At 50.9% G+C, this 25,815-nt stretch overlaps 1 protein-coding gene across 15 annotated transcripts in view; it reads right to left on the bottom strand.

Moving 5' to 3' along the window:
- The window catches only part of NCAM1 (neural cell adhesion molecule 1), a 92,728-nt gene that overhangs the window by 3,494 nt on the left and 63,419 nt on the right, over positions 1 to 25,815 (bottom strand). For 2 of the 15 annotated variants that reach the window (XM_033081618.2, XM_033081622.2), the window contains 7 exons: positions 24,984 to 24,998; positions 19,653 to 19,655; positions 15,217 to 15,341; positions 13,332 to 13,512; positions 3,158 to 3,365; positions 1,749 to 1,865; positions 140 to 886 (listed from right to left, as the gene is read on the bottom strand). In XM_033081618.2, the coding sequence (XP_032937509.1) occupies positions 140 to 886; positions 1,749 to 1,865; positions 3,158 to 3,365; positions 13,332 to 13,512; positions 15,217 to 15,341; positions 19,653 to 19,655; positions 24,984 to 24,998 (1,396 nt within the window). Of the gene's footprint in view, positions 1 to 139; positions 887 to 1,748; positions 1,866 to 3,157; positions 3,366 to 8,366; positions 10,062 to 13,331; positions 13,513 to 15,216; positions 15,342 to 19,652; positions 19,656 to 24,983; positions 24,999 to 25,815 lie in introns of those variants that run through there. The other 13 variants (XM_033081620.2, XM_033081623.2, XM_033081627.2 and 10 more) reach the window with 8 other exon arrangements.

Here is a 25,815-nt window from a genome sequence, read left to right as displayed (position 1 = left end):
CCTGTGGGCTCTCAGGGGAGTGAGTTGGCCAAGGAAACAGTGAGATTAGTCAAGAGAACACCCAACAGAGGACACAGCACGAGCACCATGGCACGAGGGACACAGCACACAACCAAGACAAGAGTAAAGGTGGCCGTACTCGGTCTTTGCGGGGGCAGAGCTGTCTGCAGCAGCAGCCTCGGGGGCTTGCCCACCAGCCCCGCCGGCAGCAGGAGGAGTAGCAGTGCCAAGAGCTGCAAAAACATCCTTGGCAAGGTCAATGTCTGGTGGCTTGAAGGTCCCTTCGTCCATTTTTAAGTCCTCGTTCTGCGAGGGGTTGGCGGCGCTGCCCGAGGCAGCCTCGCTCTTCACGCCGCTCGGGTTCTTGGGGGTCTCTGCCGGGCTCTTCACCGTGCTGGGCTCCTTCTCGGGGCTCTTGGCCACCTCCTGCTTGGGCTCTGAGGGAGCTGCAGGGCTGCTGAGGCTGCTGGGGCTGGGGGTGGCCGGCTTGCTGCCGGCTTTGGCGGCGTCGGCCGCGGCGGCGCTGGGGCTGAGCACGGCCTGCCCCGGCAGGACACTTGAAGATAAATTACTGGTGGCCGGAGCAGAGCTGGGGGTGTCGCTGAGATCAACAAGAGGGGCCACTCTGGGGGTGGAGGAGGGCGGCGGTGACGACACCGAGGCGGTGGCCGTGCCTTTGGCCGGGGTGGCCTGGCCGGCGGCCGCGGCGCTGGCGTCGGCGGTGGCCGCGGCCGGAGGGGCAATGCTGGAGGTCAGCGTGGTGCTCTCGCTGGTGGGGCTGTTCTGGGCAGTGGCAAAGGTTTCAGTGATAGTGTCAGAGTTAGTGGTGCCCGTGGTGACAGAAGGCAGCATGTCCTCCACGGTGGCCGCGGTGTCGGCGGGGTGCCTGCGAGGGGGACACGGGGACCAGAGAGAGAGAGAGGGAAAGAGAAAGAGAGAGACAATGAAGCCCCAAGTGAGAGCAGGGAGAGGGGCACAGAGGGACAGTGAGGACAGCACACACACGGGACACAGAGCAGAGACGTGCAGAGGTCACACATGCAAAGGGATCATCAGGAAGAGAGAAAAGGCCGAGAGGGTGACCTGCAGGAAGGGTTTGTTCACATGAGTGTTTGGCTGAGGCAAAGGGGATCCTGTCAGCTCAGACTCCTCTCCTGGCTTCTCTCTGCTCTCAGCCTCTCTGTCCTGAGCTCCCCAGGCAGTCTGTGCCAGCTCTCTGTGCCACCTGCCACCAACATAGCTCGTCCCAGCGTGGGACCCTGAACCCAGCCCCTCACCTGCTCCTGTCCCAGCCCCACCACACCTCAGTTCCTTTGCTCACAGCACTTTAATGCAGATTGAAGCCCCTGTTAGCTCTCAGCTCTCTCAGAGTGCTCAGCCTTGCTGTGATCCACATCCAGGGCCAGCTCCTGGGAGGATCTCTCCCTGGGTTCAGGGCTCTCACCCAGCACTGCTGGGACATTCTCGCTGCCAGCTGGGGCTGATTCTGCTCTGGATCCTTTGCAGTGAGCCTGGGCAGTGCTGCATCTCCACACTGGCAGAGCCTTCCAGGAAACACTGCTTCCTTCCCCTTTCCCTTCCAGTGCTGGGAACAGCAACCACTGAAGCTTGAGGGAGGCACTTCCTCACTGGCACGTGGAGATTTTACCTTTCTTCCTCTCTTCCTGCCCTAACTGGTGCTGCTGAGGGATTAGGGCAGCTGAGGGCAATGCAGTGCCCCTGTGCTAGGGCTGCCTAAGGCCACATACTCTGGCTCTGTCAGCGGGGTGGTCTCGTTGGGCTCCGTGTGCTTGCCCCCATCGTGGTTGGGGGTCCTCTCCTCCTCGGTGCGCACCTCCACGATGGGCTCCTTGGACTCGTCCTTCCTGCAACGAGGGAATGGCAGCGCCAGTGATGGCTGCTCCTGCAAACACAGCCTGCAAAGGGCCACAGGGACACACAGGGCTGAGGGCAGCGCTGCTGGGGCACTCCTGGGTCACTCCTGGGGCCACTCCTGGGGCCACTCCTGGGGCCACTCCTGGGGCCACTCCTGGGTCACTCCTGGGGCCACTCCTGGGTCACTCCTGGGGCCACTCCTGCTTCCAGCACTGCCCACACAGAGCTACGGGGTGTGCCCAGAGCTGGGATGGCCACAGCTGGGATGAGTGAGATGTCCAGTGCTGGGTGAGTGAGATGTCCAGTGCTGGGTGAGTGAGATGTCCAGCACTGGATGTCCAGCACTGGGTGAGTGAGATGTCCAGCACTGGGATGAGTGAGGTATCCAGCACTGGGTGAGTGAGATGTCCAGCACTGGGGTGTCCAGAGCTGGGATGGCCAGAGCTGGGATGTCCAGCAATGAGGTGAGTGAGATGTCCAGCACTGGGGTGTCCAGCACTGAGATGGCCAGAGCTGGGATGTCCAGCAATGAGGTGAGTGAGATGTCCAGCACTGGGGTGTCCAGCACTGAGATGAGTGGGATGTCCAGAATTGGGATGTGAAGCACTGGGATATCCAGTACTGGGATGTCCAGCATTGGGATGACTGGGATGTCCAGTACTGGGATGACCAGTACTGGGATGACCAGGGTGTCCAGCACTGGAATGTTCAGCACTGGGATGTCCAGCACTGAGATGAGTGGGATGTCCAGTACTGGGATGACCAGCACTGGGATGTCCAGCACTGGGATGTCCAGCACTGGGGTGGCTAGGATGTCCAGAATTGGGATGTGAAGCACTGGGATATCCAGTAATGGAGTGTCCAGCACTGGGATGTCCAGCACTGGGATGACTGGGATGTGCAGCACTGGGATGTCCAGCACTGCAGTGTCCAGCACTGGGATACCCAGCACTGAGATGAGTGGGATGTCCAGAAGTGGGATGTGAAGCACTGGGATGTCCAGTACTGGGTGTCCAGCACTGAGATGAGTGAGATGTCCAGCACTGGGGTGACCAGGATGCCCAGCACTGGGATGTCCAGCACTGGGATGACCAGCACTGAGGCCATCTATCTGCTGCCACCAACAGGAACAAGACAAAAAACCAGAGAACAGCTCCACCAACATCTCCTGCAAGCAGCAGCTCCCCCCACCCCAGCCCAGGGCAGTGAGGCCCCCCAGCCCCCAGGGCAGCTCCAGGCTGTGATCTGGGCACACAGGGAGGGTTTTTGGGGCAGTACTCACGAGAAGGCCGCCTTGCCCTCCTCCATGTCCTTGCCCTTGGCCCCCGGGCCGGATTTGCCGCACAGGTTGACGGCGATGCACATGAGCAGCCCGCACTTGTTCAGGAAGTAGCAGGTGACATCCACGGCCACCAGCAGCGCCACAAACACCACCACGAGGATGCCAATGATGGCAGCAGTGCCCAGGCCCGAGGTAGGGCTGGTGCTGGCTTCAGAGACCAAGGGAGAGAAGAACAGAAGGTGTTGGGTTAAAATCTGGGCGTTTAGGGCTCACATTTGGCTGCACTTAAGTTGGATTTTTAGAAACCCACCCTCTGTAGCAGCCCTGTGCTCTGTCCCACAGACACTCTGCCTGAAAGGAGGGAGGGAGCTGCTGGGGCTTTTCCCATCCCTGCTGGGATAAAGCTTGGGAAGCAAACAGCAGAATCCCCTCCTGCTGTACCCAGCAGGGCTCCTGCTTCCCTCCTCCTCCTCCTCAAGGGGAAGGTGCAGAGTGGCTCTGGCACTGCCCAAGCCTGGCCCAAGGAGCAGTGAACTCAAAGCCCAGACTCTGCAGCAGGATTTGTCCTAGTGGGACACAAATCCCTGGGTGATGCTCAGTGCTGGTGAGCCCTGAGGGGTGGGAATTAGTCCAGCTCCTCCCTGGAGCTCTGGGGAGACCCAGCTGTCCAGATGTGCTCTCCCTACCCCTGGAGCCCCAAACCCTTGGAATCTTTGCTTTGCAGAACCCCCAGCAGAGCCCCTGTATCCCCTCAGCCCCATTTCAGGTGAGAAAACCCTTCCAGGGCTCCAGCAGAGCCATGCTCTCTGCCGTGCATTTGTTTGTTTAAAAACAGGAGGCACAGAGGTGCTGCTGCATTTTGTGACCCCGAGATGGACCAGGGAATGCAGATTCCAGCAGAACAGTACAGAAACACTGTGAGGAAACTCACTGACCCTGGGCTCCCAAATCCAGCCCCTGGCCAGCAGAACATTGTCCCACAGCCCAGCCCCTGCCAGCAAGCTGCACAATTCCATGAATTCATCCCCTCTGGTGCCTGCAGGGAGTGAGCAGGGCAGGGATTTTCCCTGTGCTGGTGTGCTCAGGATCCTTGTGTGGGTGATTCAGTAATTAACCTGCTCCTGGGGCTGGGTCACATCCCCATCCACACCCCTGGCTGGGCAGGGTCCAGAGGGTCAGCCAAGGGCAGCACCCCAGGATCACACACCCCAGGATCACACATCCCAGGATCACACACCCCAGGATCACACATCCCAGGATCAGATATCCCAGGATCAGATATCCCAGGATCAGACATCCCAGGATCAGATATCCCAGGATCACACATCCCAGGATCAGATATCCCAGGATCACACACCCCAGGGTGAGACATCCCAGGATCACACATTCCAGGGTCACACATTCCAGGATCACACACCCCAGGGTGAGACATCCCAGGATCACACATTCCAGGGTCACACATTCCAGGATCACACACCCCAGGGTGAGACATCCCAGGATCACACATTCCAGGGTCACACATTCCAGGATCACACACCCCAGGGTGAGACATCCCAGGATCACACACCCCAGGATCACACATCCCAGGATCACACACCCCAGGATCACACATCCCAGGGTGAGACATCCCAGGATCACACACCCCAGGATCACACATCCCAGGATCACACATCCCAGGGTGAGACATCCCAGGATCACACATCCCAGGATCACACATCCCAGGATCACACATCCCAGGATCACACATCCCAGGATCAGATATCCCAGGATCACACATCCCAGGATCACACATCCCAGGATCAGACATCCCAGATCAGACATCCCAGGGTGAGACATCCCAGGATCAGACATTCCAGGATCACACACCCCAGGATCACACACCCCAGGATCACACACCCCAGGATCACACACCCCAGGATCAGATATCCCAGGATCACACACCCCAGGATCAGACACCCCAGGATCAGATATCCCAGGATCACACATCCCAGGATCACACACCCCAGGATCACACACCCCAGGATCACACATCCCAGGATCAGACATCCCAGGATCAGATATCCCAGGATCACACATCCCAGGATCACACATCCCAGGATCACACATCCCAGGATCAGACACCCCAGGATCAGACACCCCAGGATCACACATCCCAGGATCACACATCCCAGGAACAGACTTCCCTGGCTGCCTCCAGAGCTGGAGTTTTCCCCTTCTGGACAATTCCCTTCACACCAGAGTGCTGCTCTGTGTCCTCTCCTCCCCCCCAGTTTTTCCAGGAGCTGTCACCCCCCAAACTCCTGCTGGGACAGGCACAGACCCCTCTGCTCCCCCAAGAGAGCCCTGAGCAGGTCCCAGCCTCCTCTGCAGCCCTGCCCTGCTCCTCTGCCCCAGGAGGAGATGGAGGTGGGAGAAGCAGGACAAGCCTGCAGAGAATGGCCCTGGTTCTGTGCTATTCCAGGATGTGACACCTCAGACAAGGAAACTGGGCCAAGGTAATTGCTGCAATTTGGGTTTCTGGGCTGGCAAGGGAGCCCTGCAATGTGCAGGAGCTTTCCAACCTTTCCCATGAGCTGTGGTTTCACAAATCCTAATTCAGGGCATGAATTGATATTCCAGACCTTCCAGGGACTGGCAGTAAGGAAACACAATAGAAAAATCCTCCATGACCCCGTGAACTTGGGAGGCTCTTGGTGCTGCCTTTCTTTTTCCTTGTAAAGGAATTCTGCTGTTCCTGTAAAATGCAGGGATCATAGTGGAGATTATTCTTTTCACAGACTGCCCCATCTGATCAAATTAAATGGTTTACTATATAATAGTTCTACTTTATAAAACCATTCCCTCCATCCTGTAGCTGGATTTATGTTGTATTTAATGAAAGGAATATTTAGACATCCCTAAAGGGTTTGCTGGGGCCAAAACAACTCTGTGTACAAAAAAAAATGTGTAAAGAAATGGGCTATGGAGCAGCTGCTCACACTGTGTGTATTAAATAAATGTAATAAATTAATGTTGGACACTTCTGACCTGATCCACATCCAACCCTTCCATTAATCCCCTTCAGGGGGATGACATTTCCACCGGTTAAATAAGGAAACACAAACCATTAAAGAACTTCTGGAGTCCTTAATTCTAAAGAAGTGAAGAATTTATTAATTACAAATTATGTTTTCCAATGGAAAATGAGCTTCCTGCAAGACTGGCTTTTCTAATCCCCCTCATTTTACAGTGCACAGGAAAAGCAAGCAGCAGTTTGAGTTTCTGTACAAAAACTGCCCTGGCAGAGAGAGCTCAGCTGTGTCTTCCTAAGGGGCCTCAGCTACACAATGTCCAGGCACAGGCACAGACAAAAAGGATGGAGAGAGGCAGGTGGGACTCCAGGCATTTCAAAGGCCCTACAGCATTTGGCAAAAGAAAGAAGAATGGACAAAACAAAGAAAAATCCATTTTGTGCACCCAGAAACAAAAGCCAGGAGGAGAAAAGCTCCTGCCAAAGCTCCCACTGCACACACAGGAATTTCCTTTGCAGGTTTTACAGAGCTGCTGCCTCACACACTCACAGTGGGGACAGGGACCAGGACACAAATGCAGTGTCCCCAGCAGTGCCAGGACACAAATGCAGTGTTCCCATTTGTGCCAGGACACAAATGCAGTGTCCCCAGCCATGCCAGGACACAAATGCAGTGTCCCCAGCCATGCCAGGACACAAATGCAGTGTCCCCAGCTGTGCCAGGACACAAATGCAGTGTCCCCAGCTGTGCCAGGACACAAATGCAGTGTCTCTAACCATGCCAGGACACAAATGCAGTGTCTCTAACCATGCCAGGGCACAAATGCAGTGTCTCTAACCATGCCAGGACACAAATGCAGTGTCCCCAGCAGTGCCAGGACACAAATGCAGTGTCTCTAACCATGCCAGGACACAAATGCAGTGTCCCCAGCAGTGCCAGGACACAAATGCAGTGTCTCTAACCATGCCAGGACACAAATGCAGTGTCCCCAGCCATGCCAGGTCACAAATGCAGTGTCCCCAGCTGTGGAGTTTGGCCTGGGCAGGGCACTGGCATTGCCCAGAGCTGCACTGAATTCCTGCCTCACTGTCACCTCAGAGCCCCTTCAAGCTCTGCAGCTCCCCTGGGACTGCCTGGGGAATATCAGGGGATCATAAACCCCAGAATGGTCTGAAGGGACCCCCAATCCCATCCACTGCACCCTGCCATGGCCAGGGACACCTCTCACTATCCCAGGTGGTTCCAACCTGGCCTTGGACACTTCCAGGGGCTGCTCTGGGAATTCCACCCCAGCCCTCCCCACCCTCACAAGGAAGAATTCCTTCCCAAGATCCCCCCTAACCCTGCACTCTGACAGCCTGAACCCATTCCCCTTTTCCTGTCCCTCCACCCCTTGGAATCATCCCTCTCCACTTTTCCTTTCAGGTCCTGCAAGGGGCAGTGGGGTCCCCCCAGAGCTTCTCCTCCCCAGGCTGAACACACAGTGACCCCAAAATCCTCTTTCCTCCCCCTGCCCCAACAGCCCAGCCCACCCCAGCAGCTCCAAGAGTCAGGAGAAGCTGTTCTGAAATCCTTTTGGATAAAACCTTTTAGATAACACCTTCATTTGATCCCCAGAACCTTGCAGCTGCAGACACCTGCTCTGCTCCTGGTGGAGCAGGACATTCCCAAACCTCCCTGCCCATGAAAATGTTCTGACAAACAACTCTGAGAACATGCAGGGGCTTTAACAGCCCCTGGGAATGCTGCCAGGCTCTGCAGCCCCTCACACACACACACAAATGGGAACTGTGCCACAAAAACCCCAATGTTTGAGCATCTTCAGATGTGAATCTCTGCCTCCTCTCTGAGCTGGCTTTTCCAAAAACTCTGTTTAAATTTTATTTTGCTCCCATCAAGACCTTGAACGTGACACCACAAGGGTCTGACAGATCTCTGGTATCTGGTGTGTCACAAATCTGCATCAATTAGTGCTAAAAAACCCATTTATGCTCCTTGAAAGAAGCACTTTTTGTCCCCATTCCATGCTGGCTGGGTTCCTGATTGCTCTTGGGTTTGGGATTCATTTCAGCCACATGAAAGATGTCTCAGCTGCTTGTCAGGGCTCAGCCCCAGAGAATCCTCCCCTGCCCTAAACCCCTGTCCAGGACAGAACCCCCCAGGTGCTGCTCTCTCTCCACACCACACAAACTTAGAGATCATTTTAATAACTGATGATTTTAATTAACGACTGTGATTTTGGTGAGAATCTCAGCCCCAGGCAGTGAGCTCCCTCTGTGGGAATGGGGAAACCACAAAAAGCTGCTCCCAGCCCTACAGTTAATCCAGTTAGGGGGAAATCAGAAATCACACCATGTTTTAGTATCACGATTATTTTGCTGCACTTCAGCAAACTCCAAAGCTTTAACAAAGTGTCTACACTCTAAACACTGGAAATCAGGGAGGTTTTACAACAAAAAAATAAAAATCCACAGGCTTTGTGTGTGACACCTGCACCAAGTTTCCATTTACAATCCAGACAGGAAGGAAAGTTCCTAACTCATAAAGAACAAGGTCTGAACAAACACAGCAGAGCAGAAAAGGCAGAGCCAGACACGAGTGAGGGCAGGATTTTGTTTGTCCCTGTGAGAATTCTGTCAGGAGAATGAAACCCACCCAGCTGAGAGGGTTTGAGACATTCTGGACAGACAATTCAAGGGAGAGAGTCCTGATTTAGGAGGGCATCAGAGGGGATTTTCCATCCCAATGGATTTCCCATCCCAATGGATTTCCCATCCCAATGGATTTCCCATCCCAATGGATTTCCCATCCAAATGGATTCCCTATCACAAAGAATTCCTTGTTGTGTTGGTTTTTTTGTGATTTTTTTTTTTAGTGTGGGTTTTTGGGGGTGGGGAGTTGTTTATTTTTTTTTAAGAAGCAAAGATAAAACCATCTGAATTTTGTTCCAGGAAATTCCCAGGATTTGATAACAAAGACAGTTCCACTGCACCAGTTCAGCCCATGGATTCATCCTGTCACACACAGTTAACCAGGAATATCATTAAGGATCAGGAACAATTAATTCTGGATCCAAGTTAAGATTTTCTGTTAGAAGAGCACGGAAAGGGATCTCTGTGATAACACAGCAGTGCAAATCCAGGGAGTGTTAAAGAAGAACTGGAAATTCCATTCCAGGTGTCCATGGGCTGTGCCTGCCCAAAAAAAAAATTCAAAAAAAAAAGCAGCAGTGCCCCCAGAGTGATCCCAGCAGATGTTTGCAGGCAGAGCAGCACAGCAGGAAAAGCTTCCAGACATTGGAATCCACAGCAAAAGCCCCCAGAGACATCTGGGCAATCAGCAGGATGGTCTCTGACAAATCTTCTCTTGCTTTTTACAGTCTGTGGGCTTGGGGTTGTGGATGGGGCCTCCTTTTGCACAAGATCAGCACCAGATGTGCAGAGAAATCAGAAAAAAGCAGGATCTTAAAGGCTTTCAACATTGCACCTTCCTTTGATGAAAACAGCAAGCAAACAACACCAAAAAATCTTTCTTTACATCCATTTAAAAGGGCAAATTCATTACAAGTAACAAAAAAATGTTAAAGAGAAAAAACTCGGCTTAAACCTTTTTTTCCTTGTTACAAAATACTGACTCTTTCAAATTAAACATTTTTTTTCAAGTGTTCTGTGTTTGTTTCTTTCTTTTTTTTTTTTTTTTTCTCTGAACTGACAGGATCCTCTGAAGCAAAGTTATCTCCTTTCACACCTTGGTGGGACCCAGGCCTTCCCAAGCAAATATTGCTTTATTTGACTCTTTTTTTTTTTTAAGTTTCTAACAGAGCAAGAGCAGAGTCACTGCAGAGAGAAGCAATGAGACAAAGGAGGACGACGCTGATGGACTTCCCAAGGTCGCTGCAGGTGCCAGACAATGGTTCCCACAGGGGAATTATGGTTGTTGGAAAAACAAATTTGGTGCATGTGGCAAGCGTGGATGTTCCCCGTGAGATCCAAGGTGACCATGGATGACAGACATAGGAAAGGAATTGGGGAAAAGGGAGAGGGGAGGGAAAGAAAGGAAGAGAGGAAGAAAAAAAAAAGTAAGAAAAAAAGAGAGAGAGAGAAAGAGAGAGAGAAATAGATAAAAAAAATTAGGTCATAAATACAGAAAACATAAGAATCAAAGGTTTATTTAATCTTGTAAATTAAAATGGCTCAGGGTTCAAGGAGCAGCACATTCTCCACACGAGGGGCAGAAGCTCAGCAAAGCCCAAAGCTGCAGAGCAGGGTCCAAGGCAGGGTGGGAGGGGGATGCAAGCAAATGAGATTAAAAATGATGGGACAGGAGGGGCTCAGAGACAGGGAGATGGTGTCTGGACTTTAGAACACAACACTGCCTTTAACAGGGAAAAAAAGGAACACAAGAAAAGCCTTGGTGCAGCACAGAACCCACCTGCCTGCCCAGCCCTTCCCCAAGCCTGGGGAACAAACCCACATTATCCTGAAGGAGCTCACAATCCTCTGACTTTGCCATTCATCCTCCCAGCTGCTTGGGAACCACTCCAGTGCCACTGGGATCATTGTTATTATAATTATTATCATTACTGAAAATAGCACCCTCATCCTTGCAGCCACTCAGCCTCTGCACAGGTGAGGGGAACAAAAACTCCACACAATAAATGCACATTTTCCTGCAGGGAATCCCTGCTTCTTGCTGCCAGGCACAGCAAATGGCTCTGACTCCTGCACAGCTCGTTCTGAGATAAAAACACAGAAATGCCACAGAAACAAGGAAAGGAAAGGAACACACAGAGCCTCTCCCCTGCTGCAGTTTGGCAACAAAACCTGTGGGGCAGAGGAAAAACCAAGCTGGCCCTGGAAACATTCTGCAGTGTTTTCAGTCCAAGGGAACACCTTGGAAAGCCAGAACAACAAAACCCCAGGAAAAAAGCCACAAAGGCAGCAGGAAGCATTGCACTGCACAGGGACACAGCACTCCTGAGGACAGCTGAGTTCCAGCTCCTGGGGACTCCCTGCACACCCAAAATCTGCTTTTCCAAGGGCAGCCCTGGAGTGCAGCCCCAGCCCCAGCTCCTGCACACCCAGCTAAGCCATGCCTGACTGCAGAGAGGTTCCCCTCTGGGCTTTCCCTGGTTTTCAGAGGGTTCCTGCACATGTTACATGGATTGGAAGGGCTCAGAGGGGGAGCAAGGATTAGTGCTGCTGCAAGTGAGAATCACAGAGGGAGTTAATGAGTTACTGAGGGTCCTTCCACCCAGAGCTGCTCCCTGTTCAAGCACCCCCAGCCTCTCCTTGGCCCCATCTCCCTCCTCAGTGCCACTGCCACTTCTCCAGCCCAGTCACCCATTCTGTGCTCAACATCATCATCTGCCTCAGCCAGGGGCTCTGCAGCATCCCCAGCAGCTCTGAGCTGTGTCCTTCAGCCAGGAATGGGCACAGGGAGCAGGGCAGGCACTCAGACCTTGGGGACAAACTGAAGGAAACTCTCAGGTTTCAAGAGAAAACATGAGGCAGAACGAAATGGAGTCAGTGCAGGGAGAGTTTGCTCAGCATCCCTGCCTTTAACCACCACAAATTCCATTTACAGCCACTCCAGCAATCCCATCCTCAACTTTTGGTTGCTTTGTGTGGGTTCCCCCCCTCCTTTTTTTAAATGTCCACATGTAGAAAAGAAATCCTAACTGTCCTTTCAACAGATTGCCACCAACTGCTCAGTTCCAGTTCCCCAGCTGAGAGCTCTGCTTGGTTTTTGCAGTAATTGTCCTTATCCCTCTCTTTATGAGCACACTGATAAGTGCAGTCTGTCTTAAGAGCTTCCAGCAGCATCCTAAAGCTTTTGAATTATTTTTTCCTAATGTCCTCCTCAACACTGAATGGCTGCTGTTTGAAAATTACTGTCATTTGGTGATTTGAATTGAAAAATGCTCAGAGAGAGATTTCCACTGCCTTCTCATCCAGCTGCCAGCAAACTCCTGATGCCTTCATTCCTCCAGAGATGGACAAACAAGCAGGGAGGGAGATTTGGGAAATCTGGATTGGGAAAAGCATCACCCTGCAGAGCTGAAGGGAAATCTGGATTGGGAAAAGCATCACCTGCACACCTGAAGGGAAATCTGGACTGGGAAAAGCATCACCCTGCACACCTGAAGGGAAATCTGGATTGGGAAAAGCATCACCCTGCACACCTGAAGGGAAATCTGGATTGGGAGAAGCATCACCTGCACACCTGAAGGGAAATCTCTCTTGTGAGAAGCATCACCCTGCACACCTGCAGGACCCACCTGAGTTCCAAATCCCACTTTCTGCTCTCAGTAAACTTCCCCTACCCCACTGAAGGAGCCAACATTCCCTGGGAACAGCCAGGCAGGGAGGTGCCAGGGGAGCAGTCCCCCATACCTGTCACAGGTATGCACACAGCCACAACCCTCAGCTCCCTGGGGGACCAACCATGAGAGAATGGGCTTGAAGCAAGCGAGCTCTGGGGTTATGGGCACACGAGGGAGCTGTGTGGCATTAATGGGAGCAAGCCCAGGAGCACAGCAGAGCCCAGGGGTGTCACAGCAGAGCCCAGGGTGGGTACAGCAGAGCCCAGGGCACAGCAGAGCCCAGGAGGGCACAGCAGAGCCCAGGGGGGGCACAGCAGAGCCCAGGGGGGGCACAGCAGAGCCCAGGTCACAGCAGAGCCCAGGGGGGGCACAGCAGCAGTACCTGGGATCACCAGGACACAGCAGCAGTACCTGGGTCACCAGGGTGACACAGCAGTACCTGGGTCACCAGGACACAGCAGCAGTACCTGGGATAACCAGGTCACAGCAGTACCTGAGTCACCAGGTGACACAGCAGCAGTACCTGGGTCACCAGGACACAGCAGTACCTGGGTCACCAGGGCACACAGCAGTACCTGGGTGACCAGGGTGACACAGCAGCAGTACCTGTGTCACCAGGACACAGCAGTACCTGGGTCACCAGGGCACACAGCAGCAGTACCTGGGTCCCCAGGGTGACACAGCAGCAGTACCTGGGTCACCAGGTGACACAGCAGCAGTACCTGGGATCACCAGGGCACACAGCAGTACCTGGGTCACCAGGGCACACAGCAGCAGTACCTGGGTCACCAGGGTGACACAGCAGCAGTACCTGGGTCACCAGGACACACAGCAGTACCTGGGATCACCGTGGGCTGTGCTGACGTGCGGAAGGCGTAGTGGGCAGGCTTGGACTTGCCCTGCTGGTTCTCGGCCACCACGTACACCTCATAGTCTGCATTCCAGTCCAGTGACTTCAGCATGACGTGGTCACTGCCTGACGGCAGCCGGATCTCGGGCTTCCACTCCGAGGAGTGCTTCTGCAGGGAGGGACACACACCTTCAGCTCAGCCCTGCCACTCTGAACTGCACTGGGATAGAGCTCTGAACTGCATTAGAACTCTGAACTGCACTGGGATAGAGCTCTGAACTGCACTGGGATAGAGCTCTGAACTGCATTGGGATAGAGCTCTGAACTGCATTGGGATGGAACTCAACTGCATTGGGATAGAGCTCTGAACTGCACTGGGATAGAGCTCTGAACTGCACTAGGATAGAGCTCTGAACTGCACTGGGATAGAGCTCTGAACTGCACTGGGATAGAGCTCTGAACTGCATTGGGATAGAGCTCTGAACTGCATTGGGATAGAGCTCTGAACTGCACTGGGATAGAGCTCTGAACTGCATTGGGATAGAGCTCTGAACTGCACTGGGATAGAGCTCTGAACTGCATTGGGATAGAGCTCTGAACTGCACTGGGATAGAGCTCTGAACTGCACTGGGATAGAGCTCTGAACTGCATTGGGATAGAGCTCTGAACTGCACTAGGATAGAGCTCTGAACTGCACTGGGATAGAGCTCTGAACTGCATTGGGATAGAGCTCTGAACTGCACTAGGATAGAGCTCTGAACTGCACTGGGATAGAGCTCTGAACTGCATTGGGATAGAGCTCTGAACTGCATTGGGATAGAGCTCTGAACTGCATTGGGATAGAGCTCTGAACTGCACTGGGATAGAGCTCTGAACTGCACTAGGATAGAGCTCTGAACTGCACTGGGATAGAGCTCTGAACTGCATTGGGATAGAGCTCTGAACTGCACTGGGATAGAGCTCTGAACTGCATTGGGATAGAGCTCTGAACTGCACTGGGATAGAGCTCTGAACTGCACTGGGATAGAGCTCTGAACTGCATTGGGATAGAGCTCTGAACTGCATTGGGATAGAGCTCTGAACTGCATTGGGATAGAGCTCTGAACTGCATTGGGATGGAACTCTGAACTGTATTGGGATAGAGCTCTGAACTGCATTGGGATAGAGCTCTGAACTGCACTGGGATAGAGCTCTGAACTGCACTGGGATAGAGCTCTGAACTGCATTGGGATAGAGCTCTGAACTGCATTGGGATAGAACTCTGAACTGCATTGGGATAGAGCTCTGAACTGCACTGGGATAGAGCTCTGAACTGCTTTAGGATAGAGCTCTGAACTGTATTGGGATAGAGCTCTGAACTGCATTGGGATAGAGCTCTGAACTGCATTGGGATAGAGCTCTGAACTGCATTGGGATGGAACTCTGAACTGCATTGGGATAGAGCTCTGAACTGCATTGGGATAGAGCTCTGAACTGCACTGGGATGGAACTCTGAACTGCATTACAGAAAGTGCTAGCAAGTTCTCCTCACAGTTCAGTTCACAATCCTTTTCCAGCCCCAGAACCAAGGACACCACTGCAGCTTCAGGCCCAAATGTGTAATTTATACAGAAAGTGCAAAGAGCAGGGAATGGAGGAGAGAATCTGGGAGGGTGAGACTGCAGAACCTGGAGCTGGAATTGGGCAGCTAACCCCAGTATGGAAATGGGAGAAGTTAACTAAACAACTAAACAACTTTCAGAGGGCAGAAGCTGCAAATTCTCTCCACCCTGCAGAAGTGCTCCCACCCCAGCACATCAAACTGAAACCATGAGAGTGCCAGAGATTTCTCCCTTCAATTCCCCCCTGCCAGGGCTGGCTGTGCCACACTTACAGCTTTGTACTTGATCAGGTAGTGCCTGATGGGGGAGCCTCCATCGTCCTGCTTGATGACATTCACTTTGATGGAGTTGCCATCCTCTCCTATGTGACCTTCCAGCTTGGGGGCACTGGGTTCCCCTGCAACAACGGGGCATGCAGGGTTATTTGTGAGAAAAAAAACAACAAAAAAAGGCATTATCAAGGAAAAAGTGCTCATAGAAATCAGAAGAATGTTATTGATTATCCTCAGCTCATGAGCTGACCCACACACAGAGGACACCTGAGGTAAGTATCTGCCACACCCAAGAGCTTCGTGCATTTGAAACACCAAATTTCCATTTTCATGTGTGCTGGAACGGAGACAGAGTGGAAAAGATCCCCCCTTCCCCAAGAAAACCCCAAAGCAATGAGCACTTTGCTGCTTTTGTTGGAAGAACTCTGTGAAACAGCTGGCAAACCAAGAATCTCTGTGGGTAAAGAGCACCCTGGGAAGGAGCTGGTGCCTCACAGACCCAGGGCTGCACTCTGGATTTGTTCAGGGGTTTGAGAGGGGCTGCACCACTCCAGTGAATGTGAAAACACCTGAGCAGGACCCCAGAGCACATCCCCTCCCCCAGCCTGCACAGAGAAAGCCCTTCACTCTTGTGGAATAACCATTTCTAGAAAACAGCCATCATTTCCCCAGCTGCATCCCTGCCAGCAGCAGAAAATGGGGATGTCCCCTCTCCTGCAGGGCACACTGAGTGACAACCCCAGCCCTGCCACCCACAGCTCCCAAACTGCTTCTCCTGCCCAGCTCCTCAATTGCTGCAGGCCAGGGGAGGATCCCAACCCCAGCCCTGTTAAAAAAGCCAAACACAGAAGGTCTGGTTCCACATTTACAGCCCTGGGTTTGTGTCCTCATGGACATTCCTGAGTGGCCACAGGAAGGTTCAGCTCCCACCATCCTTCCAAAGTTCATCTTCAGGAGGAGCTGGAAGCCCTTTCCCCTCCCTCCTCCCTTCCAAAGGAATATGAGCACAATTTCTGGGTGAAATACCAATGGGAAAACTGGGCTGGAACTGTGACTGAAGATGAATTCCCTGTTAGTGCACTGTACCAAGAAGGGAATCAATCACACTCCAGGAGTGTGGGACACACACATTTGTGTTTCACACCACAGCAACTCCTCTGATGGATGGAAAGAGGCAACACTCCTGTTTTCCAGGTTATATCTTGCTTTTCCAGGTTATGTCTTGCTTTTCCAGGTTATATTTTGCTTTTCCAGGTTATATTTTGCTTCTCCAAACCCTTTCTCTGCCTTTATCCCCACTGCAAAGCTTCCACACCCCCTGGAGGTTCCAGATGTGGACTCCACCCTGGGACAGCTTTCTCAGAGACCATGAAAAGGTGACACAAGTGTGGTTTAAGGCACAAATAAACAGGAAAGCTTCCTCCTCACCTGGGCATATTGAACAGATCAGTTAAACAAGTAATGATATTTTTTCCCTCAATCCCAAACCCAGCACAAAGTCCCTGTGGCAGGAGCTGCTCTGCACTGACTGTCCTGTTAACAATTCCAGAAGCCAGCAGCAGCAGCCTGGTTCTGTGTCCCTGTGCCCCAGAGCAGCTCTGGTTTTGTGTGTTTGTGGCACTGGCACACAGGATCAGCCTCTCCCTGCTCCCTCCCCACTCCCCAGTCCCAGAGATAATCAGTAATGAGCACTCAGATCTTCAGCTGCTCAGGGAACCCTGCACTGGCAGAATTTGACCTTTTATCTAACACAGCCTGGGATTTTTTCCCAGTGATTGAGCACCAGGACTAACAGGAACATCCTTTGAGAAGATGCTTATTCTTGATTTTAAATGTCAGAGATGCTGCTGTGCTTCACATGCAGCCCTTCCCATGATTAATTACCTGCTCTGCTGAAATCTTTCTTCCTTTTCTTCACTCTGAATTATCTAATTTCTAGCTCCTGATGCACTCCTTCCTCCCCCAATAATTTAAAGTAATTTCTGGTTTGAAAAGCATTTCTCTTCAAAGAAAAGAACCCTCCTAAGTGCTGAAAACCAACAGGTGGAGCAGTGCAAGCCCTGGTAAAGCAGAGTTTTCTCTCCAGAAATACATATTTATTTCATTTATCTCAAGCAGGTGGATGCAATCCAGACACAGAGCTGTAAAATGAAAACTGGGTTAGTGTGTCAAACAGAGGAGGAAGAAGTTTAGTGGGAAAAGTTTAGTCCAGCAGAATCAGCAACCCTACAATGAGTGAAAATGTGAGTAGCTGGAGAGAGAAGTGGTCAGCAGGAGCTCAGGGAAGGGACTCATGCTCAGACATGCACGGGCACAGCAGCACACAGGGGTGGGTGCTCCATGCCAGGGCAGCAATCAGCCTGTCCCACCCTCCTCAGAGCCTTCCTTAAAAACAGGACACCCTTCAAGGAGCCCACATTGCTGCTGGGCTGGGTGAGAGCCAGCAGCTCATAGAGCCCAGATTCTCTGTTTAATATCAAATCTGTGATTAAAATCCTCCCTGGGCAGCAGGGATGCAGGACCTTGTGCTGCTGAGGGACTGAGGCTGAGCCAAGCTCAAACTTCCCCCCAGGACACTCAGCACAGGAGAAAAATGCTCAGGTTTTAGCTGTGAGAGGAGCTGTGCTGGGCTGGGAATCCAGGAGAGCCCAAAGCTGCAGTGCCCCTGCCAGGGTTCAGAAATAAAGACTTTCCTGATGGTTTCCCAAAGCTGCTGCTGCCAGGGGAGCTGGGGGCACTGCTCTGAGCCATCACATCCCCAAATTTCTTTTTCACCCACTGCCTGCACACCAATCATGTGCTGCTGCAGGGAGCAGGAAATGTTTCCTGGTGTCCTCTCACCACCTGGGTTTCTGTTCAGAGCTTCCTTGCCCTAACAAAGTGTGCTGGATTTCAGAAATTCTTGGTTTTATTGTGTTTTTAGAGGGTGCCACAAGGACCAGGGGTGGGTGCAACTTGAGGTGGGGGGAAAAGAGAAAATTAAAAACCAGCACTTTAAACCAAGCTTAAATCCTTGCCCAGCTGGCAGCAAGGAAAGGTCCTGCATCCTCCCTGTGCTCAGAGAGCAAAATGGAGAATTCTGCAGCAGAGGAGAGAGGGAAGGGCTGATTTCTGCAATCTGTGAGCACCACATCCACAGGAACACACACCAGAGCAAACACAGAGAAAGAACAGGCTGGGTGCACACGAGGGCAGCAAAGGGCAGCAGAAACAAGGAGCAAAAGCAGAAGGTGCAGAAATGAGGCAGCCACGTCCCCCCTGCTGGAAGCCCAGCAGAGAGGAGCACAGGACAGGCTCTGCTGTGCATGCACTCATGTGGGGAGGTTACTGCTGTTAGTCTGGCTTTCCTGGCAAACCCCAGCCTCAATCCTTCCCTGGGGCTGCCCCCAGGTGACTGCAGAGCTCCTGGATTGTGACAGCCAATTCCTCCCTGCTGCTCACAGCTCCTCCTCTGGCTGGGGCAGCACAAAAAGCAGGAGCTCCCCTCCCTCCCCCCGCTGGGATTGTGCACAGAGTGAAGTAAAAAATCACAGCAGGAATTGTTCTTCACCACCCCACGCTGTGCTGGAGGCTCATTCCATCTCCACCAAGGGCCAGGCTCAGCCATTTGCTCCTTCATTTGTAGGATCAGCAGCTCCTGAGAGCTGAGCTCAGCTCAGAGCCTTGCCAGGCTCCCAGGGAGGATGAGGAGCTCTGGCAGAAGTGCAGCAGCACCTCTGATGTGTGAGGTCTGGCTCCCATCACAAACTCTGTGTGTGCTGTTTCACAGGATTCACATGCAGAATTTTATAGAGAGAGAGGATTTCTAACAGCATTTTATAGAGAGCAGTTCATAACACAGCTCTCATTCTAGCTACGCTTGTTTTACTCACAAGAAAAAGAAAATTATTTCTTAGATTGTGACAAACTCCCGATAATCAGATGTCAGAGAATTCAGGATTATTTTGGAAGGCTGCTAAACAAGTACAGTGTGGATGTGTGCACATATCTCTGTACAAATGTGTATTTTATAGGTTCAAAATGCTGCTGAAGCAACAGCAGAGGGGATGTCCCAAAATCTGACCCCTCATTTCCCATTAAATTGGGGTCTGAGAGACAAGAGAATTTTGGCCTTTGGTGCTCATCCCAGAGGATTTTTAGCACCCTCCTAGGACAGTTCCTTGCTGGACTCTGAGAATGAAGAAACAAATGACTGAGCCAGGTGATTTTTTGGGTGGTTTTCCTGTTTTCCCTCCAAGTTTCTTGCAGCTCAAGGCAGAGAACTGAAGTCGAGCTCTTCCCATGCAGTGACGAGCAACTTCTCCAAAAAGGCTCCAAAAGGTGGGGTTTTTTTGTTGTTTTGTTTTGTTTTTTTTTTTTATTTTGGAATTTGGAGATCCCACAGGGGAATCCTCACCCCAAAAATCTAGGCAACCAATCAGAACAAAGTGTTTTACCTTCTGTTCACCAGCGAGGACGACATCATCAGCACCATGCAAGCCACATGACAAATTCACATGATACGCACGCACATGAGTTTGGTTGAAAGGAAAGTGGAGGAGGTCACATGGAAAATACAAAAAAATTAAAAAACTGATGTAAACAATGGGCAAGGGAAAAAAATCAACAACAGAATTACAGAGTAAATAAAAATAGGAGCAAAATTAAATTAGCCAGCATATATCAGAAACACTGGGGGGGGGGGGGGACAGTAAAACCGCCTGGAAAATAAGAATATTAAACCACAGCAAGCACTGAGTTATGGCCTTGTGTTAGGCACAGCTGTGTCACTGCTTAGTCATACAAAGAACAAAAGGACAAAAATCACTGCAGTGTGTGCCAGGACTGCTGGAGGAATCCACAAAACTGCTGGGAAGAAAAAGGGAATATTGTTATTGTGAGGTGAAAGGGTCCAAAGCAGCCCCACACAAGGAAAAACCTTGGCCCCCACTCTGGGGTGCCCTCCCCCTGCAGCACAAACACCTCCAACCTCTGCAAAGAGAAAATCCTGCTCTGGTGACCCTTGCCAAGGACACTTCTCCATCCAGGGGGTGACAGTGAGGGTTTGGGCTGTGCAGGACAGGGAATCCAGCACCAAGGGCCAGGGAAGGAGCAGCTGCTGGCACAGAGGGAGCAGTGCAGGGAATGAGGAAAAATCAGCTGCCAGCCTGATTGGAGCAGAGCAAATTCCCTTCCCTGAGCCCAAACTCCCTCCCCAGATCCCTTCACATCTCTCATTTCTCACGCTCGTGCCTCTGTCTCATCCTAATGAGGCCACTCCAGTGCTCTGGTAGCTCCCTGTTAATTTGATGTATAGAGAATTAAACCCTTCATCTTTTGGGTGCTTGTCTCTGACAAGATTAAGGACAGGCCATTAGCAGGGAAAAAAGTGATGGCACAAAATGTAAAATCCATTTGTTACAGCCAAGCTCTCAATCCATTCTCTTTAGCAGGCTCACAGAACTCTGGGCACTGTGAACAAGGGAGGTTTAGGAGTTACTGTGAGACTGCCTGGAAGGAAAATCCGTGTCTTCTGCTCAGGAAGAAACATCTCCCAAACTCCACTGAGCTCAATTTAAGCTGAGATTTCAAGCCAGGCAAGAGAGGCTGCCAGTCCTCATGAGAGGAGCTTGAGGTAAAGATCAGGAGTTAGCAGCATCAATAGAATAAAATGGTTTGGGCTGGCAGGAACCTTGAAAATCATCCAGTCCTAGGCAGGGGCACTTTCCACTAGACCAGGCTGCTCCAAGCCCCGTCCAACCTGAAAAAAAAAAATCCCTTTTTCAAGTGAGCTCAACCATTGCAAGGCAAAACAGGTCCCAGAGTGGAGAGAGCTGCAAGAAAAACATCAAATCTGGCACAGAACAATTTCCTGCAGCAAGCTCAGGGGCTAAATCCAAGGAGAGACATTCCTGCACCTCCTCCCTGACATGATCCCAGCAGCCAAGGTGCAGACAGGCAGGGAGGAGAAGCTGCACCTCATTAGGTTTCAGTGGTGCCCAGAGCAGCTCTCATTCCCTAATTGCTGCTGCTGTCACCCCCTGAGCCCCAGGGTGAGCCCAGGGCACAGCACAGCTCATTCCCAGCAGCAGCAATCATTAAATGAGGCAGAGCTGCAGGAGCATCTGCCCTGTGCCACTGCCCTTCCCTGCTGCTGCATTTCTCACCTGCAGCACAGCCCAGCACACAAACGTGGGCAGGATTTGCATAAATGGAGTGTACACACAAATCTGAACCCCAGGCAGGTGAAAAGGGAAATTTTCACCTTCCTCCTCCTCCACACACAACCCCCACACCAACAAAACTCTGGGGAATGTTTATCACTCATTAGCTCTTAGCATCTTTTCTGGGTAATATTTTTTTTTAAGAACAAACTGTTCTGTAAAACATGAACCCAACGTTTTCCCAGCCCACACATGAACAGAGGAGGGAGTCTCTGCCTGCTGAGGAATAAAGGATGATGAGCAGCCCCTGCCCTTGGGCTGGTGGCAGTGAAAAGGTCTCTTCAGCACTGAGTGCAGGGATTGGGCTTTGGCACTACAGAAATAAAAATGTGGCACTTTAGAAATAAAAATCACTGCACAAGGAACATGTTGATTGTGGCCCCTGACAGGTAAAGGACATTTAAAGCCACCTGTAAGACCATGAAACAAGCCAGTCATAAATACAGTATTAATGATAAATTAAAATCCCACACTTCATGCTTTTAGTGTTTTCCATCCCTAAGCCACCTCAGGTAAACACCTCAGTTACCTCACATTCCCACAAACACACTTTTCATTATTGCAAACCACAATCAGAGCACCTGGCTTTGCAGAGATCATTAGTAATCCACAACACACACATGCACCAGGGAAATCTAAATCTTCACTGAGGGCTTTTCCTCTCCCTTGACCACCAACCAACACAGGAGTCTGAATCCAGACCCAATCCCACACATGGAGTTTTTGGGAGCCTGAGGCCTCTTCTAAGGCAAGCAGGGATCTCTCCTGCAGGATATTTGGAACTTCTTCCAGCATCCAATACTCCTGATTTTAACAGGGATTATTTAAACTGTATCCCTCTATATTCAGAGCAAACAGAGCAAGCAAGGAAATTATTGAATCCACATCCCTTCTGCAAAGACAGCTTTAACATTAAAATGTGAAAGGAAAACATTCCTTTGGGAAAGGATCATTTTTTTGGGGAGGGGTTATTCCTCTTTCTCTCCCTTTCTGTGCTTTTTCCAAATCTTTTAATCCCATTTTTCAGCCTGTGCTGGGCAGAATGAGGCAGAGTGAGCTGTGAACATGCTCACACAGCAGAGTGCAGACAGCAGGCACCAGCAGTGCCCAAATGTCTCTGCTCCCAAAAGTCCTGGCAGGAACCTGGCAGCAGGGAGGGATTTCTCTGTCAGTCCCTACAAAACTTTCAGAACCAACCACAAAACATTTTTGGTTCTAAAACCACTGCTGTGCCTCCAACAGGCAGAGATGTGAGAAGGGTAAATCAGACCCTGCAGAGCAGCTCCAGGGACAGAGATCTGGGGGGAAATCAACACTGCAGGGGTGTTAGAGGGGTACAGCACTGGGGAGCAGAGCATGCAGAGCACACAGAGCAAACCCTGCTGCCATACTCACTGTCTGCCACACGGGACCTGGGGGCAGCTGCACTGGCTGGGGGAACACAAATTGGTGAGCAAAGGGAGGGGAACCCTGGAAAACACTGCCAAAAAACCAGGGGATGAGGAGGTTTGGGGTGTGGGGGTGATTTGGGGGTTGTGCACTGCTGTATTTCGGGACCAGCCCCACACACTCTCAGGGTTCAACATTTTTGGGTTCAAACTCCCCCTGGTTCCCCAGGTCTTTGTTTGGCTTCAGATTTGTAAGGAAAAGGAGATGAAGGAAAGCAGCAAATGGTTAAAATGAAAATGCAAACCTAGGTCAAGTCACACACTCTCCCAACCTCCAGAATTCTCATCTGTGCCACTATAATCCATAATTATCACTAATTACCTCATGGAGAGGCAGGCTAAGATAGAAAGAAACTTCTTATTGAGGGAAATTAAATAAATCAAAATGACTTCAGACTTATCCCAGCAGGCATTAAAAACTGTGTCAGGTTTTACATTCAGACAGAAACTTTCAAGAATAGGGCAAGGAAAACAAGGCTCTGGTTAATCTGAGCTGTAAAATTCCTGGAACATCTCTGTGACCTTCAAACCACACTGGAGGGGACAGAAATTCTTCCTGGCCACAAAGAGGTGATTGGAACTGCAGCAGAGATGGAGAAAAAGGCATTTTTGTGGTGCCATTTCCTCAGGCAGCATCTGAGATGGGCTCTGGGGAGGAGCAGAGAGAACTGGGGGCACACAGGAGGATCTGCTGCAGGATGAGCAGGATGGATTTGTAAATAAAAATGTAAATGTAAATAAAAAATGGTTCAAGGAGGAACTGGAGCCCACCCTGCAGCTGGGGAGCACAGAGGGACTGACAGCCCATTGCCACATGAAAATTAAATAAAAATAAACTAAAAAATTAAAATACTCCAGTCCAGAAGTGCTGGAATGTTCTGCAAAGCCACCTACCTGTCCCCAGGTATGCAGGAGGCTGGGCAGAGCTCTGGGGCTGCACCACAGCTCTTCATGTTCTTTCTCCTCTCTTCCCAGTTGGTTTTCCCCTGTTCCTGCAGCACTGCTGAGGATCCCCAGCCCTGCCTGAGCTCCAACCCTGACCCATCACCCTCCTGTCCCTGCTGCTCCCTGAATTCACAATTTAACTGCACAAATGCCCTGTAAATGCCTCCCTGACTGCTCCTGCCTGTCCATCTGTCCACCCATCCCTGCCCTTCCTGCTCCACTAAATCCAAGCTTTGCTCCACTGCAATCCTTCAGGGGAAATGGAGCAAGCACAATTCAAAATCTGGGTTCAAAATAGAAATATTTTAAAATCCTCTCCTGTTTTTCACTTCAGGAATCTCAAAGAAGGTGGCAGCAGCTTCTTTGAGCTTGTCCTTGTGATCCTGGCAAGAACAGCAGCTCCCCAGGAGGATGCAGTGATAAATGCAATCATGTTCAGTGGGATAAAGAGGTTTTTTAGCTCCATTGATCAGTTTTGATTGGAAAGGCACAAAGCTGTGGAGCCATCTCAATATTTCACTCACAATTACACCAAGCCATCACATTCCCAACTCATTTTGCACAGGGAAGTGGGGAACATGCCATTATTTTTAAATTTAGTATGAGGTTCGTTTATTTCATCACACAATCTACACAAGTGCTGGAAGACTGTCCAGTGGTAAAAATCATTAGTGACAAGAGGAAAAAAAGTTAAATTTTTTCTTCAATTTTGAGCTTTCAAAATCATGGAGATACTGAAAATTTTGAAGTTTTTGGTTAGCTCTGGTCTAAACCAGATCTGCAATTTGGCTGAATTGATTTCCCTGAATTATCTCAGTATCATTAAAATTGAACAATCTTTAATGGATTCACAAACATGAAGCCTTCCACTACTCCACTCTGAGTCAACAAGCTAACTATTATTATTTGGATGATTATTATTATTAGATAATCACTACATTAAATATTTCAACTGCATGCTGTAGAGCACAGACAAAGAGTTAACCCTAATTCTGTTCTAAAAAAGAGCAGAGTGGCTACTCCAGAGTCAGTGTGGTTAGGAAATGGACACTACTTCAATCCTAAAAACCCTGAGAGGAAAAAGGCACTAAAAATTAAAAGCTGAAAGTCCTGGGTGTTAGAGGAACACTCTAAAAACACCAAGAGTGAAAGAAATGCAGAGAGCACTTACGTGGGTGAGGGATGCCTGCAGTTTATCCACGGATGGGACACAAAAACCAAATAAAAAGACAGAGATAGACACACACACACAAAAAAATAAATGTAGAAGATGAATAAATAAATAAATGAAGAGGAGACAGAGCATGTGGAGCTGGAAGATCACCATCCCAGGCGTGTCCTGCTCAGCAGGGATGAGCACAAGGTGGCAAAGTCGAGCCTGGGCACAGCTCAGGGGGCTCCAGACATGCTGGGAATGGTCCAGAAGAGAGAATTGCAGCAGAGGGCTGGGGACAGCAGTCAGGGCTGAGTGCAGGGGTAGAGGGAAGAACCCCAGGGGAAGCAGCTCTGCCTGCTCTGCTCACTCCTCCCCTGCCCACTCCACTCTTCAATCATTTTCCTCCTTCTCTCCTTCCCTCCCTGGGACTGAATTCTTTCCTGGAACAGGAGACAGTGCTGGGCCACAGCAGGACATGAAAATGGCCCAGGGAGAGCAGAGAAGAGCCTGAGGAATCCATGGGATCCCCTCAAGGGCTGCAGGGACACCTCAAAGCAGAACAGAGCAACCCTCCCTCCCTCCCTTCACCTTCCAGTGCCTGTGCTGAGCACCTTCATCTGGAAAACAAAGCAGCCTTGTGACAGTGACATCACAGCCTCTGTGACCAAAACCCTTCTCAGCTGCTTTTTCTCATTAAAATTCTCCTTCACACAGCCCCTTCTCTCTGCCAACACCAAGGTTAAACTGGAAACACCAACCAGTGCAAACACAACAACTCCTCTGCCTCCTCCCTTCAAAGAACATTGAAAATTCTCAACAAAACCCAAAAGCACAGAGAGAACAGAGG

The sequence above is a fragment of the Catharus ustulatus genome, chromosome 28 (assembly GCF_009819885.2).
Source record: "Catharus ustulatus isolate bCatUst1 chromosome 28, bCatUst1.pri.v2, whole genome shotgun sequence".
In the NCBI taxonomy this organism is placed as follows: domain Eukaryota; kingdom Metazoa; phylum Chordata; class Aves; order Passeriformes; family Turdidae; genus Catharus; species Catharus ustulatus.
This window is presented reverse-complemented; position numbering and strand designations above follow the sequence as displayed.